The sequence below is a fragment of the Nothobranchius furzeri genome, chromosome 11 (assembly GCF_043380555.1).
Source record: "Nothobranchius furzeri strain GRZ-AD chromosome 11, NfurGRZ-RIMD1, whole genome shotgun sequence".
Taxonomy (NCBI): Eukaryota; Metazoa; Chordata; class Actinopteri; order Cyprinodontiformes; family Nothobranchiidae; genus Nothobranchius; species Nothobranchius furzeri.
In genome coordinates, this window is record NC_091751.1 from 67592103 (window position 1) to 67610378 (window position 18276).

Here is an 18276-nt window from a genome sequence, read left to right on the forward strand (position 1 = left end):
TTCACGAGAATAAACGAATGGTTTCTGACATCAAAGTGGACATAAAATGGCGTATTAGAATAGGGGCACATGTTTCAATCAGCAGTTTGAGAATTCGTTTATATAGGCGCGTTTATAAACCACACAGACCTTAACTGAGCTAACGGTGTGTGAGAAGCAGGCAGGGGCGTGTCCAGATCTTTTAAAATGGGGTGGCCCAGGTGAGGCACAACTTTGTGCATGGGTGGCACCAATGGTTATGCTTTATTTGTTTTACCCCCAAGCCTTTTGTGGACAATGAAAAGCCTATTTACAGGTAAATTAGTGTGGTGGCACCTGGGGTGGCCAATCAGATTCCAAGGGTGGCATGTGCTACCCCAGGCCACTCCCTGGGCACGCCCCTGGAAGCAGGCAGGTGCTGCTGCGTTCAAGTGTTTCCGTTTTTTTTATGAATTAGATTAAAAATAAAGGCGCCCGGCCCGACCCGTGTCCGTGGTAATTACACAGTCGTTGGCCCGAAGCCCGGCCCTCGGGGGGTTCTAGGACTCTAGGTCAGGGGTGTCAAATATGCGGACCGCGGGCCAGGTCAGGCCCGCACACAGTTTAAATCCGGCCCGCGAGATGATTGTGTAAAGCTTATTTTCAGACTTTACAATGTAAAGTCTGAAAATAAGCTTTCATTTTTCAATTCAACTGCTGGTGAAAGCTGAGAGATGTCAGGTATCAGGAGTCAAAGACATGCATGAAACTGATATAGCCATGTGATCTGTGAATCAGTTATTTGAATTACTGAGGAATAGTCTGGGCTTTTTGTTTTGTATTTCACATTTTCAAATACACTTCAGGTGTTTTATTATTAATAGTGATGTTGTGCTTAAACTATTTTGGATACACTGTCCTCAGGCTCCAGCTTTGTTTTATGTTGATCGTATTAAAACAAAGAAAACAATCTGAAGCAGTTTTTAATTTATACCTAATTTAATTTTACGGGCCTGGCCCACTTGGGACTAGATTTTCCTCAATGTGGCCCCTGAGCAAAACTGAGTTTGACACCCCTGCTCTAGGTGCTTTACCAAATACAGGCCATTTACATTTCTACATCCTTTGTGTGACTCAGTAAGAGGCAGACGGGATTCTCTTACACATGCCCATTTTAATAACCAGATAGAAAACATTTGTTGAACACAACATACACGATTGTAACAATGTACTGTGAGGAAAACACTGAAAAAGATACATTTGAAACAATGCTAAATATTTCAGCAAATACCCCTACAGCTGTACAATTACCTGTCACCGTACACGACAGGCTGCAGCCGCCACCTCCAGCTTCTAGAAAACCCGCCGCGGCACCTCGTAGGTCAGGTGTACAAACGTCTCCGACGGCAACGCCAAAGCTAACAACCCAACATCTCATAGCAAAATACCTTTAGTAAATACAACCACCAGACGAGTGTGGCAGTGCTCATAAATAACCAATATACAGAGAATATTAGCAATCAGGATTCTATACAAGGTAATAAATACACTGGTAGTGTCGCCACAACACAGCTTGGTGCAATGGGATTGTGTGGTTCTGTGACCACACACACACACACACACACGCACGCACGCACACACACACACACACACACACCTCGGGGTACCTATCAGGAAGGGTTGAGCAGATCTGCAACCAGCTGCAGGTCTGTGGAGATATTCAAGGTGCTGCGATTAAAAACTACAGATGTTCCACCACGAACGCGTTTCTTTGTTCCACTCAGCCCCGGTCGTCCACAGCTCAGGCTGAGTCACGACTGAGAGCCTGTTCAGAAGAATGGCATGCTGCTTAACCACAACAGGTGTGATGAAGGAGGGGGAATCACAAAGAGGCTTTACGGGAGAGCTCAACGGACAAAGCGAAAGGATCTCAAACTTTATCGTTACGTGAAGTCAGACGGCAGTAATCGGTGTCTGGATCAGCTCTGATGGATCAGGCTGAACTAGGAGTTTTAACACCATCAGTGTGATCGCACTTCCGGTAAAGTCGTCGAAACGCAGTCTTCTTACAGAGTCTGAGGAGGTTTTTGGACATAAATGTCATCACAAAGTTATATAACTTTCTGCAGGATGAATTATTGGTTTAATAAAAGCTTATTTGGTTTAAATGTCTCCCCCCCCCCATGCTCCTCTTTACAGTGTGCCTCAAAGTGCAAATTGTGCTGGGAAGTCGTCCGATTTTTACCAAACATCCACTGAACGCCTCAGTCAGGGTGCTGATGCTATTGCCAGAAGGTCAGGAAGACTGCGAGACTCTCTATGTGTTTGACAGCTACATGAATGTGTTAAATAAATTATAAAAATACTTACAAAAGACATGGTTGTACAAAAATCAAATAAAAGGCACACATCTTTTAGTCTCTTTCGGTTTTGAACAAGTGTAAAAACCAAGAAAACAAGAACCACTAAACCAGTAGGTCTGGGTTGCCTTATCCAGTCTGGAGATGATGCAGATGTTTCTACACGAAGACAAAATGTTCTCGAGTGCACGTTTCCAGTTTGTAGAGTCACACCATCAGACTCGGACACGGCCGCGCCTCCGCGGGCCCTCGTTTAAAGACGACTCCTGCAGCGTCTTCCAGCCGGGCTCAGAAACAAACAACCTGCTTCCCAAGCCGTCCCCCCACATCCAGACAGGCCTTCACCAGGCAGCTTCAAGCAGCCCATTGCAGGATGGCTCCACTGCAATTAAACAAATTCAGCTAAACTGCTCCTCTTCCACCAGTTCAACTATGTTTCTGCAGCGGACGCATCACATGTCGTCATGGCCACCCTGTCCCCACCAGACGGATGGTCTCTGATCTTCAGATCACATCCGACAGCCACGTCCATCACGCCACTGTGTCTGAGTCCCCCTTGATCCTCCTGGTCGCTCAACGTCATGTCAAAGTTGAATTTACTGGTTACAGGCCCCCCCTCGCCATCGCCGTTGGCACCACCCTCTCCATCACTGGTGTAGAAGGGAGGGGAGGGGCTCTGAGGGATCATGCTTTGGTACCAGTTCCTGTTGAATTCGAGAGTATCCAGGATGTCCTGCGCATCAGGATGGACCAGGTCAGCCCACGTCTCCCACAGAGGATGGACGATGTAATCTATGAAGCTCACCTACAAAGATCAGCACAGATGAAGTCAGTAAAAAAGAATACTCCTCACTTGTGATCAGTGATGTTCTGATGTGTGTGTACCTGAGTTCTCTCTACTGAAGCGGTGTGTTTGTCACACATGGGACTGATCTCCATCCCCTTCTCCCGCTCTCTGTCTCCCTGGTGGAAGAACTCGTCCATGATCCTGTCGGTCCACTGCCGGTACAGGTCCAGAGGCTTGGTGGGGTTACTCAGGTCTGCACAGTGAACCATGTTACACAGAACCTGCAGAAACGCAGCTCTGAGTGAGTTTTCTGGCGCGTCTGATGGAGTTTCCAGCAGGTCAGGGTTAGGCAGACTCCTACCTGCATCCTGTCGGTGTAGCTGTCCAGCAGCAGAACACCAGAGCTCGTCACCTTCTTGGTTTCCACCATGGTTTTTAAATTAGCCAGGAGGTTCATGTGCTTTGACATGTCAGTTGCAAGAACCTGGAAGATAGAAAAAATGTGAAAAATGAAACAAAGTGATGCGACATAGAGGACTGTGCAATGCTAAACCTGGTCTACAGGCTCAGATGGATCCAGATTCATGTCCTCACCATGTCTATAACCATCCTTCGCAGGGTCTGTTTCTGCTTCTTGTTTAGGTTTTGGAAGATGTCGCAGTTTTCCTCCTGCAGCAGCTTGAAGCCCACAGCCAGGTGGTGGTTCTCCAGCACTGACTCATCATTGTACATCAGAGCCAGCTCAGAGTCTAAATGCAAAGGAGGGTGGGAGAAACCAGGTTAGGTAACTATGGAAACAGTCCTACATCCCAGAAAAACCCCATGCTGCTGCCTCTGGAGACTTTAAAACATGCACATAAATAAAGTTAGTCTATTTGGTGAATGTGTCATTTTCCGTTGACTATTTGGGAGATTTGTTCATTTAACTTCTTACTTTGGGTACAACGGGAGCTCTTTTTGAATATGTGAGGAGTCTAGATGGCTTGTTTAAGGATGTGTAATATATAGGATGGACAATGAAGTGCAGAAATTAGCAGAACCTTCCACCTATCTTTGTGATCTTGACTCATTATAAAGCAAAACATCATCCGTCTCACATGAAACACTGATACCAAGGAACCTGACTATGCTTCATAGGAAGAAGGAAAAAGGTGTGGACCAAAGATGGAACCTTGCGGAACTCCTTCAGTTATTTTAGAGATTTTAAACAAACTTTCATCTACGACTGCTATGGAACACTTAAATAAAGGGATGTAATCAGTTTAGGATTAAACAGGGGGAAATAAGTGCAGCAATCCTGTGGACCAAAGATGGAACCTTGCGGAACTCCTTCAGTTATTTTACAGATTTTTAACAAACTTTCATCTACGACTGCTATGGAGCACTGAACTAAAGGGATGTAATCAGTTTAGGATTAAACAGGGGGAAATAAGTGCAGCAATCCTGTGGACCAAAGATGGAACCTTGCGGAACTCCTTCAGTTATTTTACAGATTTTTAACAAACTTTCATCTACGACTGTTATGGAGCACTGAACTAAGGGGATGTAATCAGTTTAGGATTAAACAGGGGGAAATAAGTGCAGCAATCCTGTGGACCAAAGATGGAACCTTGCGGAACTCCTTCAGTTATTTTACAGATTTTAAACAAACTTTCATCTACGACTGCTATGGAACACTTAAATAAAGGGATGTAATCAGTTTAGGATTAAACAGGGGGAAATAAGTGCAGCAATCCTGTGGACCAAAGATGGAACCTTGCGGAACTCCTTCAGTTATTTTACAGATTTTTAACAAACTTTCTTCTACGACTGCTAAGGAACACTGAACTAAAGGGATGTAATCAGTTTAGGATTAAACAGGGGGAAATAAGTGCAGCAATCCTGTGGACCAAAGATGGAACCTTGCGGAACTCCTTCAGTTATTTTACAGATTTTTAACAAACTTTCTTCTACGACTGCTATGGAACACTTAAATAAAGGGATGTAATCAGTTTAGGATTAAACAGGGGGAAATAAGTGCAGCAATCCTGTGGACCAAAGATGGAACCTTGCGGAACTCCTTCAGTTATTTTACAGATTTTAAACAAACTTTCTTCTACGACTGCTATGGAACACTTAAATAAAGGGATGTAATCAGTTTAGGATTAAACAGGGGGAAATAAGTGCAGCAATCCTGTGGACCAAAGATGGAACCTTGCGGAACTCCTTCAGTTATTTTACAGATTTTAAACAAACTTTCTTCTACGACTGCTAAGGAACACTGAACTAAAGGGATGTAATCAGTTTAGGATTAAACAGGGGGAAATAAGTGCAGCAATCCTGTGGAAACCCTGGCAGGTTTTCCAATAGTTCACAAGCCAAAGTACAAAGTGTTTTAGGTGAAAGTGGACCTACAGCAAATACTGATCAGAATCAGAGCAGCATCAAACCGAGACATGAGGAGACTTACTGGTATTGATGAGGAACTGGTTGGACACTCCTGGGTGGTCCACGTCGTGAATGGCTGCGGCAAAAATGGCTGCCAAGATCTCCAGATCAGTGAAGACCGCCTGCGTTGAGAGGTTTGGTGTTATTAGGCCGGCTAAACGAGGCAGCTTACTGGAAATCAGAACAATCTCTTTGCGTGATTCTCTCTGGCATCACCGAGAGGTGATGTAATTCTGTCACCTCATTAAATCGTAAGAGCTTGAGAAGAAGGGCGCGGGCGACGCTGGTTACCACATCACCCAGTCCGAAGCTTAATGAACAGATGATAAAAGCATCAGGAACTTTCAGTGTCTTACATCTAGTGCAGGCGTGGACAGCAGGATGTGTGTGGACTGGGCCACGTCGGCGGCGTGCAGGCTGTTGTGATAGGCCACGTCAGAGTGGTAGTGGTCCTCCAGGGTCAGCATGAACGTCACAAAGGTGTCCGCTGGAATCTTGAACGTCCTCATGAGGTCTCGCTCCTGAGTGAGACAATAAAGTTCTCTAACCCATCGTGTTTCCCAGGATCTCACGTTTAAACGACTCGTGTCTGTCCGACTGTAAACGAGACACGTGACGAACGCTTTCAGACCCCGTCACGGGCCGCTTTCAGGAGACTAACCTGAAAAATGGAGTACATGGTGCAGGTGAGCGGTCGGTTGTGGGAATGCTCCGCCACTTGGAAGATATTCAGTCCCCATTTATTGATGTCCTCTAGGTCCTGTCAACCACAAAGAGCAGGTTAGCACCAGGAACCCTGAAGCTTTCTGGGTTTTCTGCAGAACCAGAGCGTTTCTGACCTTTGAGAGCTGCTCCTCCTGGTCGGTCTTGACTCCGAAGCGATTCCCACTGCTCCCAGAGTTGTGGTTGACCTTTTTAACCCCGCTGATCTGAGTCATCATCCCAACCTGCTGCTGCTGCTGGGGGCCCTGCCTCCTCTTCCTTTCTCTGGACTTCTGAACTGGACAGGGGAGCTCCAGCTCGTTCTGCTTGTCTGTGGAGAACAAATAAAGAAAAAACTAAAGATTTTACAAAGGGGCTTCCAGTTCTGCTGGGATGCTTTGGCTCGTCTTGTATGCAGGTGACCCTTCACACACATGTGGCAACACGCGAGCTGCTACGGTTCTTTAATTAGACCAACGCTTCATTTTTTTTTGTCTCTGACTGTGAAGTTTCATCAAATAACATTTTCATACGACGGTGACAAAAATGTCACGGGGAGTGAAGAAGTCCTGAGCAGATGTGACGCCACACAATATTCTGTTCTGTGAACTGAACCTCGCTGCAAAAACAATTCAGAGAAAAGTGGAACGGACGGAGGCCCTGCGCAGAACCTCAGCAGCATGCGGGTGAAGATGACGCGGGAGATTCAGTCCTTCTGTGTGTGTGTGTGAACCTCCCACCACTGTCTGTGTTTGATCATCATACACACAGCAGCGAGAACCTCTCAGCTGCTTCCCCCAGAAAACACCAGAGCATGACGTACGTCCACCTGACAGGTGGGGGACGGACGCATGCTCCGGCTGTGAGTTATGAAACCCTGCTAGCCTCTTAGGGAGCAGGAACACTCCCGTCTGCCTGCTGAATAATGCAGAAAACACATTTATGCTCTAGCTCTCCTGACGTCGCCAGAGGGAAGCCCCTCTCCAGACCAGACGGGACTGGTTTCGGAGCAGACGGATGCAGGTCCGGCGTGCGCCGCAGTGCTCACCTAGGAAGGTGTTGGAGATGTACTCTGACACTTGGTTGCCTGAGCGACTCATTTCAGACAGGTGGCTCAGCTCCCGGTTCAGAATCCTTTTGAACTGAAAGCAAAGATAAAAACGATGAACAAACATACAACATGACGTCATTTCGACTGATATGTCACAACAAAAGGGTGAAGCAATCAGAGGGGGCATGTCCACTCGCAACAGGGCAGTTGTGTCCACGCGTAGACGCTTGAATGTCTTTTTAAAACACGAAACTCCAAGCATTAAAAACAAAATCTGGTCAGTTTTCATCCCAGTCATGCAAAATGCTGCATCTGTCTTCCAGACCACTGCAGCAAGTAGTCTGTGACCAAAGCGTTACATAACAAACAACGTGAGACACGCCGGGAGCTGCAGAGGGGTAAGATTATAAATAAATAAATAAATAAATAAATACAGTCTTCACACACGATCCCATTACCGATGGGGAACACACCTTAATGTATCCCCAGGACACGGAGAACAGGTAGTTGGCCTCAGGCATGGTGCTAAGCGGTTCAGAGCCCCTGGTGCTCCCCAGCAGAAGCAGTGAATGCTCCTCTCTGAGTGGATCCCAAGGCTGAGCTCAGCTCCACAGCCCGAGGCTCAGGGGGCCCTCAGACCCCAGACTGAAAACGCCCCAGCTGCAAAGAGCCCCTACATCCCCAGCCAGGCGCGCCTCCTCCCAGCTTCCATTGTTTTCACGACGTGGGTGATGGAATCCCCCCCAAGATCCGATCAATGTTCCCGCTCCCTTTTCGGTCGTTCCAGCTGGCTAACGCGCGTCTGACACAATCCTAATGTTATCCAGGGGTGGGTGGGAATCGTGCTCCTCCAAGCCCAGGTGGAACAAGGCAGTGGGAAGAGGCAGCCCGCACGACGGAGGGAGGGAAGGGAAAGAGGGAAGGGAGGGGGGGCTTTAAAGTCCCTTGTGGTGAGTAGAGAACTGGAGTCTCTAGCTGTCTCTGCCTCCCACCCTCACTGAGCCATGCACAGCACTGCAGAACAGAGATCCCCCCCCCTCCCACCCCCATACTCCCCCTGCTCAGTAATGCAGAACAGATGCGATGCACACTGCGCAACGTGAGTCTTCAGAGCGCCAGCGTGCCCATCATCACGGAGGATGCACGGGAGGAGGAAGGGTCTGGAACTGAAATACCCAAATATCCACTTTGTCCACTGATCATCCACATTTACAGGAACCGTTCGTCTTTAAGAGACAAACAGGTTGCTAACGGGAGTCGAGCCGTGCCACCATCCACATGGCTGCCTGAACGCCATGGCAACAGAGTCACATGGGCGCTCCATCATTCCCAAGGTGGTCCTCATTTTAAATACGCAGCATCACATCACAAAATCCAGAGACAGCCTAAAAGCTGCAGACAGGCGGAAGCGTCCGAGCCCTCCTCCGGCGCTGATTTGTTCAGAAGCAAAAATCCTGAACACCATTAAAAACACTGATGCATGCATTCATACTTCCTGTTAAAATGAATGAATCAATTCCAGGAAAGTAGTTTTGGTCTAAAGCAGACAGTCTGGTCAACCCCCCCCCCCAGCTGTCTGACAGCCATCACCCAAACTACCAGCATCTGCCTCACAACCTGACTAACACCTTCAACAAGCTGGAGAGCGCCAGAGGCTGCTCAGATCGACCAATGAGTTAGTAGGAAAGCGGTGCTATGAATGAGTCAGCTTCGCTCAGAGGGAAAAAAGTTGAATAAAGTGGAGCTGGTGGGGGGGTGGGGTGGGGGGGTCGTGTAGTTCAGATGTCTAACTGCTGCACGCATAACCCTGTTCATCTAGGATGGGTGCTTAACCAAAGCAAAGCAGAGGTCTGACTTCTTATCTGATCTAGATTAAAAGATGAAAACAAAAAACAGCAAAAAGGTAAAAAACAATAAATGCGGAGAAAACAGAGACGTTGTTTTCTGCCTGACCTAAATCCTCATTAGGTCCTAATAAAGGACGAACCAGAAGCAGTTTCACTAAAGTTCAACTCTGCACAACTCACCCTTCTCCAGTTCGTCAGCATCTCAAAGTTTTTCTGCTTTTCGGAGCAACATAGTCCCATTGTCACTTTAAAAAAAAACAACAAACGAAGCACAAAAGAAATCCTGTAAAGGTCCAAAAGTTCAAACAGACCAGGCTGCTAGAGCTCCTGTCTGCTTCCTCCTTCTATTCTCTTCCTGATGTGGCGACAGGCAGGAAACACGAAGCCATAAGAGCGACTGGCGTGTGAGGCCGACCCAGGACTCCTCCCACTGACACAGGCCCCAGCATGCGCCGCCTCCTTCTTCCTCTTTACTTCAAAGAGTCATCCACCGAAGTCATTTACATCCTACTTCCTGGCAGCACCCTGGGGTGCAGCCCACTGACATGCCAGCAAGAAAAAAAATCCCAAAAACCAGTTCAGCAGAGAGCCGCGATGTGCTGGAAACTCACAGGTGAAGCAAGTTTGTTCTTCGGGGAGGAGTAAAGTCAAGTTCAAATGATATAATGTTCTGACAGAACCGGGCTTGCACAGTTGACATATTGCTAAAGCACAGCTGTGCAATCGAACAAAGCCCCGAGTGAGCCAACCGCGTCCCGCACGAGGCTGTTTACAGCGTCAACACTCCGCCACCGCTGGCCGGCAAGTTTTCACAGTTTAGCAACAGCAAAAAGACACATTTCCTAGAAGATGCTGATCAGCACTATCCAGAAGAGCTACAGTAATAAACATGTTGTTTGTTTATAGCGTTCGGCGGGGTTTATTTTCCATAAAGACGAGTATAGAGGTAAGACTTTCTCCTCCCCACCAGCTGCTCTGCTCTCCTAACCTGAACACAACTATAATTTCATGTCCATGACGCCTGTTACAGCTACAGACCCACCACTACATCTGCTTCCATGATTTTGTCAGTCTTTCCTTTCTAAGGATGGCAGCGCTTCAAGGTTTAAGTGACCACACATGAGTTAAAGTTTCCTAAGAGCTCGCACGCGAACCCACAGAGCCCTAAACTCTTCTAACAGGCTTCAGATGGCCGTGTTTGTCCAAGGTCGTCACCAGCAGCAGCCTGGAAGTGTGGCCAGGCTAATGATAGTGAGGGGCCGTGAGGCGGCTCCCCGCTCTTAGGTCACCGTGACCAGGCAGGCGGTTCGCAGGGTGTGTGGTCCCGCAGCCCCGAATACACCTGCGCCCTTGGACAGGGCAGACACCGACAGTCTGCTTCCTGTAATGGGTCCGAAGCTGATCCTCTGGACCGGAGAAGAACCAGCCGTGCTGCATTAGTGGTGCAAAACACAAAAACGAATGAAAATGTAGAAACCAGAGTGTGGCGATTTACCGATGTGCTTCTCCTAATCCGTTCACAATGCTGCAACAACCACGATAAACTGGTGACCTCTGCTTCAGGGGCGTGTCCAGGGAGTGGCCTGGGGTAGCACATGCCACCCTTGGAATCTGATTGGCCACCCCAGGTGCCAACACACTTATTTACCTTTAAATAGGATTTTTGTTGTCCATAAAAGGCTTGGGGGTAAAACAAAAAAAGCATAACCATTGGTGCCACCCATGCACAAAGTTGTGCCTCACCTGGGCCACCCCATTTTACAAGATCTGGACACGCCACTGCTCTGCTTCCCCATCAGGGTTGGTCAACAAAGGCTCTGTGGCTGCTGCAGGCCCCCAGGCCTTCTGCTCTTTGTTTTACCATCATGTCTTCTAGAGTCTGGTGCTGTTATTGTCCTCCGGTAACCAGGGAGCAGAGCAGAGGGGGTCAGAGGAAACCCGGCGACTCAGGAAACCGCTATCACGGTCATCACGGTCTGACACATCCCTGTTCATCCTAATCCTTCCTCTGACCACGGCGGTGAGTGTTTATAGTCCAACGCCACCACGTCTGCACCGTCTGTCGGGACGCTGACTAATGTCTAGCTGCATTTGTGTCTTTGTACAAATTAAATTCACACAAAATCACTCGTGTGCATCAAAGCAGAGGAAGCAGTTAGCTCTAAGTAGCTTCTTTGTTTAGTCTGCAAGAGTCTCAGTTTGTTCATTTAAATTCAGTTAAATCAGACGGGTTCCAGCCAAGCCCCCACAATGCGGCTCAAAAACTGAAGCAAACGCGGAAGTGATATAAATTGCAGTTCCACCCTCATCCACTAGGGGCTGGTGTCAGAAGCGAGCAAATCCTCATTGACTCCCATGTTAAAAACACCAATTTCACAGCAGAAATAAACATGTTTACAGCCTGGTACCAAAACATGTTTCTGGTTTAAATGATCTAGTTTACACTCATGACAACTCTGAGGGGGGTGAATTTTTTTCTCACTCTTCTGTTTAAGTGTATTGAAAGCCTAAAATTCTGTATAATTAATGAGCATCAGACCCACGTGACCACAGAGCTAGCTCCGTGGAAAGGCCTCAGTAGAGCCTCGGTCTGGCCTGGAAACTGTTCCGGGATTTTGAGTCTCTGTGTGTGTGTTTTCTTTTTTGGATATTTTTTGTGCAATTGTTGGACAAAATGACTTGCTGTGGCATTAATTGCACTAATAGAGCGTCCAAGGAGTCTCCACTTCATTATTTTCGGTAAGTAAAATTATATTTATGTATTTTAGGTCACTGCCGAGCTGAGCTTAGATTTTAACATGTACTGTTTAACCATGAAATTTAAATGTAATAGGGTAAAACCCAGTGCATTTAACATAATGCTGCACTTTAGAAAATGGGTTGAAATATAACATGTTGGTGGAGCTGGATTCCCACTATCGGCTTGTGGAGATCTCTGGAGACCGATGTTTTCCACCCGATTCTCCCCTCCCACAGCTCGGTGCATCTCCTTCTGATCGCGACTTCTGTCTGCTGTGCGGGCTGCCGGTTTGTGGAGCTCTCGGAGACCTCTGTGTTCCACCCGGTTTTACCCAGCGGTCAGCCCGGCATATCTCTGACTCAGAAGGTCTGGTGTTGTGCACAGTTAACTCTGGTTGTAGCTAGGTTGCTACCTCCGTTAGCTTAGCTCCCACCTCCGCGTTAGCTTTGGGTTAGCTTCAGGTTAGCTTGTAGCTAGTTCGACCGGGTGTCGTCAGTTGATCCCAGCCTTACAGCCCCACCCTCAGCTCCACCTCTCTTCCCTTTTGTGGAATTGTCTGGGCTTGACAAAACCTGTGACACGGTCAAAATGGCGGTGGTGGCCACCTCCCATTTTTCTTCAAAAATGTGTTATTGGAGCCTATGGAAACCCATTGTCCATATATGTATATGTCGATGCTCTTCCTGCAGGAATGCCAGTCACTTCTATCTTTCTCAGACAAAAACACAAACTGAAACTGAGCTGCAAAAGGAGTTTCCCTGGAAATCTGTCTGGAGCATGTGGGGTTAGCATCCTGCAGCTTGGCTGTAAAACACAGCTACCAAAGAATCAGTTTTATGGAAATCAGGACTCATGGCGTTGAAAGATAACAGCAGGTCTAATCCTCAGTCGTCTTATTCAAATATGGGATCCTTTACTGATTTGCATCTGCGTCAGTGTGGTAAACACTTTGCATGCACTCCCCAAACGCACAACGCAGAGCACAGACAGAGGACTCATTAAATCCTAAAGCGTCCAGCCAGTCACCATGGTGTCCGTCCCAGAGTCATGCTGTTTGTCCACAGGGATAACGGTGATGCTAGATGTTTAGATTTAACCTGTAAAAACACCGACTGGATCCCTGATCAGTTACTTCAGCAGAATGAGACAAAGAGGTTTCACATTTTGATTTTCTGACAGTTAAAAAATATTCTTTTAATTCAAAACTCAAGTTTCCTGTCAGCCAGTTTTTTTGAAAGGTAAAATCTATAAAACTTTGACACACATCGATGTTTAAGCCCCAACTGTATAAAAAAACTCTTACCTTGTTTGAAGCCATCTCGCTGACAGAGCGGTAGGTCTGAATGGTCTCCAGCTGGTCCAGACACCAGTCCAGCTCTTCCATTGTCTCCATAGCCAGCTTCTGGTAGGACTCATCTGCCAACAGACACATGGACACGTAGTCAGGACCAAGAGGGTCCATGTCCACACTCGAGTCCCCAGACACCATTCGTGGTGGCCCGACGGTCCCGGAGTGGCTCAATGCAGCGGGGGTCGGGCAGGCTGGACATGCTGAAGACGCCGAGGACGAGGGGGAGGAGTGCACAAAGAGCTCCTTCATCTCTCGCAAAGTTCAGAGAAGCTGTTTGGTCAGAGACGCCGCTTGCCGCGCTCCACAGCCTCCCTCCCTGAGTCCCCCCTCTGCACCCCGTCCCACCATGTCTGCCCCCCCCCCCCACTCACCCTCAGACCCTCTCATTAACTAGTGCAGCCTCCTGCTGTAGATGTGACCCCCCCCCCCCCCCCCCCAGACCCATTTCTACACATAAACCCAGTTAAACATATGAACGATCTGCTATGGCAAACATCCACACATCCTGAAGAACCGTTTCTCGTTCAGACACACGAAGCTTTCAGGGACCGGAGCTGTGGGTGAGACGTGTGAGGGCGCAGAAACTAATAACCCGGCTTCTTCCTCTCACGACAACTTCCTCGTTGAAACATGTAAAGTTTATGAGGCTGCACAGCAGCAGCAGCAGCAGCAGCTCGCGCCGCCGTGCCCCACAAACCGTCTCTTCTTTACTCCTCTGGAAGGAAGGAACAGTTTATATCAAAGGCTTGTTTGCAGAAGCAACACGAGAGACAAATTTTGACTCCCTGAAGTGGGAGAAGCCTCGGCCAGGGCCTCGCTCCTCTGCCAAAGAAACCAAAGCAACTTCCTTTTTGCCCTTGAACTCACACAAAACACGGAGCAGAATTAATAAACGCTGGAGTGAATACTGAGGAAAAATGTAAAAGTCACTCTGGCATTTTGGGTCACGAGTCACACGGGACTAAAGAGTTTATGGTGAAGAAGAATGGAAAAAAAAACAGGAGGAAACAAATTAAATCTCGACGCACTCCAACAAACCGAGAGCGGTGATTCAACACATTTACGCCTGCAGGGAGGGAGGGCCGAGCGTCTGGATCTCCCCACTTCCTCCTCTTTCTGTGGAAAAGACTGATCTCTACTTCATAGAGCTTCACACATGGAAGAAATTTGCCCCATATGCTGCAGCAACCAAGACAGCCAGCGTGCCGCTCGCCAATTTACGTCAATATAGCAGATCAAAGCAGTCCAGGGCCCGGCGAGGGCGTTCAGAGTTTTAACCACCGAGTGCCTGACAAAGACTTGCAACAGAACCTCCGACATGCTGCAGAGCTGAGGAAACCTCCCACTGCCGACAGTTATCAGAACAGCATGGCCGTAAATCCTCTGAACAACAAGAAGTGAAAGCAGACACTACCCCTACCCCACAACCATAACCCCCAAGCAGCGGCTCAGGCACCGGAGGGTCCGCCGGGGCCATGAGGGAGTACATCTGCACTAGGGGACCATGAAAATGGTTCTGATTCTTATCTGCAGTGGCATCAAGAGCCTGGATTATAACTTGACTCATTTCAGAATGACAGGATTTCCATCTGCTGCTTTTTCCTTCTTCTGAGGGAAAACCTGGACCTGCTCTTCCTCGAGGTGTGTAAAAATAATAAAGCTCGTCTTCAGCTGATCATAAACACAGAGCTAAATGGGCTGACACCAGTCAGAGGTGGCGTGACGTACATTCAGTCTGACAAACCTGCTTCTGGACAGGTACTTTTCCAGCCTCCTTTCACTGGAAGTCATTTTTTTCCCTCCATACGAGCACGCTAATGCTTTAACCACACGCTGAAACCTGCAGAGTACAAAAGAACTTCAGTGTGCAGACGGACCCGCTCGCTCTCTTTTCCCTCTATCTCTCCCCTCCGAGACCACAAACCAGCGTCTGTGAGAGCCATCAGCTGCTCTGACGACCAGGACCTGGTTCCCTCCAGAACACCTCCAGCTTCTCTCCAGCCTCACACTGCTCCTCTCTGTTTTCTCCTCTCAACCTGTTTCCTCCCCGTCCGACTGAAGCTCGGGCTGCAGAACGACACCGATACGCTCGACATTTGACTAAACTATTGTAATTAGAGTTGTAACATGTTTGAATTCAACAGCAGACCTTTAGAAGGAAACTCAAGATTCCACATTTATGGCAACAGTAGAGCTATAAAGACCTGCAACTCCTTCAAGGAAAGTTCCCAACCAGCTTCCATTCCAACCTTTTGAATCAGGATCATCTAACAATGAAATAACGGATTTAAAGTCATTTTGGTCAAAACATGTAAATCACAATCTCACCTAATGTCTAAAACCTAAATCCCAGCTCCATCACTGGAGTATTTGACCGAGTTACAGTTGTGATAGGGTCATTGGGCTGTGTCGGCCATCTTGCATCAGGATGACTCCACATTAAGTCAGGTGCAGATGTACATATAAATATTACATCATGAAAATATATTTGCTAGAAGACAGAGGATCGGTAATGGCAAACCTTTAAACAGAATCTACTGTGACCAGTTCAAGCTCAGGGTCACGATCGTGGCTTTGTGGCATGTTGGGTTTAGTTCCTTCAGTTTGGTGTATCTTTGGTTTAGTTCGCTATTATCTGGTTCTAGGTGATGGTTTACCTGGTTCACATTCAGAACCAACTTCTCCTGGGTAAATCTAGTCTCTGTCTCCGATTCCAAAAGTTAATCAATCCTACGGGGACATCCAATGATGTGCCAACTAGCGATGGGTACCGAATTCGGTACTTTTTAAGGTACAGACCGAATTCCATAGTACCGACTGAGCACCGATTCACGTCATTTGAAACGGTGCCTCGTTTCGGTACCCGTCCTTCATAACGAGAACTTGCCTAGACAGCTGCGCATGCGCAAGAGCGTTATGTCGTCGGTCGCTGCGAGCCAGTTGTAAACAGAGCAGCATGGTAGAAAGAACGAAAGCTAAAGCTTGGGTCCACTTCACTAAATGTGATGGGTAACTGGGTGATGATGAAACCAGCGACAACGATCTAAGTGAGACATCCTCATCTTAATCTGCTCCGGTAGGTAAATAAAATGTTTAAGATAACGTTAGCTTGAATTGTTAGCTTCCGTTCCGCTAATGGTGTGTTCGCTTTCTCCTCGGAACTCCGAATTTCCGACTAGAAGAACATGAACGCTCTCTAAAGTTTGGCTTCACTTTACTAAATGCGACGGGTGACTGGGTGAAGATGAAACCAGCGACAACGATCTAAGTGTGAGGCATCATCGTTTTAATCTGCTCCAGCAGCTAAATAAATTGTTTAAGATAACGTTAGCTTGATATGTTAGCTTCCATTGCCACCATTGTTATCAGCTAATGGTGCGTTCGCTTTCTCCTCGAAAATTCTAACTTCCCAGTAGGAAAAATCAAAGAAAAAGGACGGCAAAAGGAATGAAGATACACAGTAAATTTAGTTCACAGTAAAGATGTTTGCTTCAGTTTAATTATCAGCTTATAAAACTACAAGGACGATGTTAAAATACAAACAGTTGTATGTTATTTATCGTGATATTTATCAAATATGGTTATATATTGAGAAAAATATATATCTAATTATAAAAGAGAATTAAAATATTAAACACTCAAAAGTATCTAAAATTGGTACTGTTAAGTACCGGTATCGATTCCTAGGTACCGGGAATTAGTACCGAATCCATTCAAATGTCAAAGGTAGCCATCCCTACCCATGACTGAAGGAGTACAAAATATGGAACAAACATTTTATTCATCAATGGAAATGATGAGGAATGAGGGGGTAGAGGTAGCGACTGCATGACGGTGGAGGAGAATGAAAGACAAATATGTCCATGTTATAAAGTCTCTGAAATACAAAAAGACATTAGTAAATACACTATCGTGGACCGTATACATGAGTGTAATGGTGGCATGATACCACAGAAAAGCACTACGCCCAGTGACGGACAAGTCAGAGAGCAAAACGTCGCCGTCAGTGCGTGTGCATCTCTCCCCTGCGGGGCTGACGGAGAAGCAGAAAGCAGGCTTAAGGTTTGTGATTATTGCTATTTCTCTTGAAGATGAGCTACAGCACCGTTGAGAAGTGTCTGCTAGATAGAAATTAAACGGCCTGTATTTTCTTACAGCTCCAGCTTATATTATTTAAAATTACAACCTACAAACAAGCCTCTAGGTAACAGAGTTGGGACCCCTTAGTTTATACTGGTTTATACTTCTCCGTCAGCTCTGCGAGGGAGAGACACACACGCACTGACGGAGACATGTTGCCCTCGAACTCTGAGAAGCATAAATTAGGCTGTAGGGAGTACTGGGACTCCTAATTACTGGTGGTGAATAATAAGACCACTGGTTTCAAGCCCCCACCTTCAGACTGAGTTTAAATACCCCTCAACCCTTTTGATGTGGGCACCCAGTGACATTCTCCATCTTGACCTCAGCATATCTTAAAGGATAGAGTGTTCTCGTTTTACTGATACGTGCACGTTTTGATGTTGTTATTATGGCTTCACAGAGCTGAAGCTGCAACGAGGGAGTGTGTGTGTGTGTGTGTGTGTGCGCGCGCTCTTATCTCCCTGATGTACGTCAGTATAGCCACATGTGAGAAGGGGGAAAGGTTTTGTTAATCCTACTGAGGCATCACTAAAGGACTGCCTGCAGTGGGTGAAGGCTCCATTTGGGCCCCCTCCTGTTGGACGGATTATTAACACATCAGCCCCTCCCTATATTACTGAATAATCTTATGCTCCAACCCGAGCCTCCAGGTCTACAAACCCGAGTCTTCTAGGTGCTCCAAAGACCAAAGTCACGGTGATCGCTCTTACCCAGACTGTTGCATCCTAACATTGGAATAAACTTCCTACATCGTATCTAAAATCTGGATCTTTCAATTCTGATATTTTTTGTGAAGTACTTCCTGAGTTATTTTTTCTGTGAATGATACTATCTGAACAAACTTTACTTCCTGTACTTAGTAAAAGCCAGCTCAGAACATACACGAGCTATGAAATAATTAAAACTGGAC

General features: G+C 47.0%; 1 protein-coding gene across 3 annotated transcripts in view; it reads right to left on the bottom strand.

Annotated features, from left to right (window-relative positions):
* Positions 1-1112: 1112 nt before the first annotated feature.
* LOC107384393 (3',5'-cyclic-AMP phosphodiesterase 4B) overlaps positions 1113-18276 on the bottom strand; it is a 109469-nt gene continuing 92305 nt past the window's right edge. For all 3 annotated transcript variants that reach the window (XM_015957646.3, XM_015957649.3, XM_054741544.2), the window contains 10 exons: positions 13176-13288; positions 7283-7376; positions 6372-6565; positions 6194-6292; positions 5889-6053; positions 5555-5654; positions 3700-3854; positions 3467-3589; positions 3204-3386; positions 1113-3123 (listed from right to left, as the gene is read on the bottom strand). In XM_015957646.3, coding sequence (XP_015813132.1) covers positions 2749-3123; positions 3204-3386; positions 3467-3589; positions 3700-3854; positions 5555-5654; positions 5889-6053; positions 6194-6292; positions 6372-6565; positions 7283-7376; positions 13176-13288 — 1601 coding nt within the window. In that variant the 3' untranslated portion in view covers positions 1113-2748. The remainder of the gene's footprint in view (positions 3124-3203; positions 3387-3466; positions 3590-3699; positions 3855-5554; positions 5655-5888; positions 6054-6193; positions 6293-6371; positions 6566-7282; positions 7377-13175; positions 13289-18276) is intronic.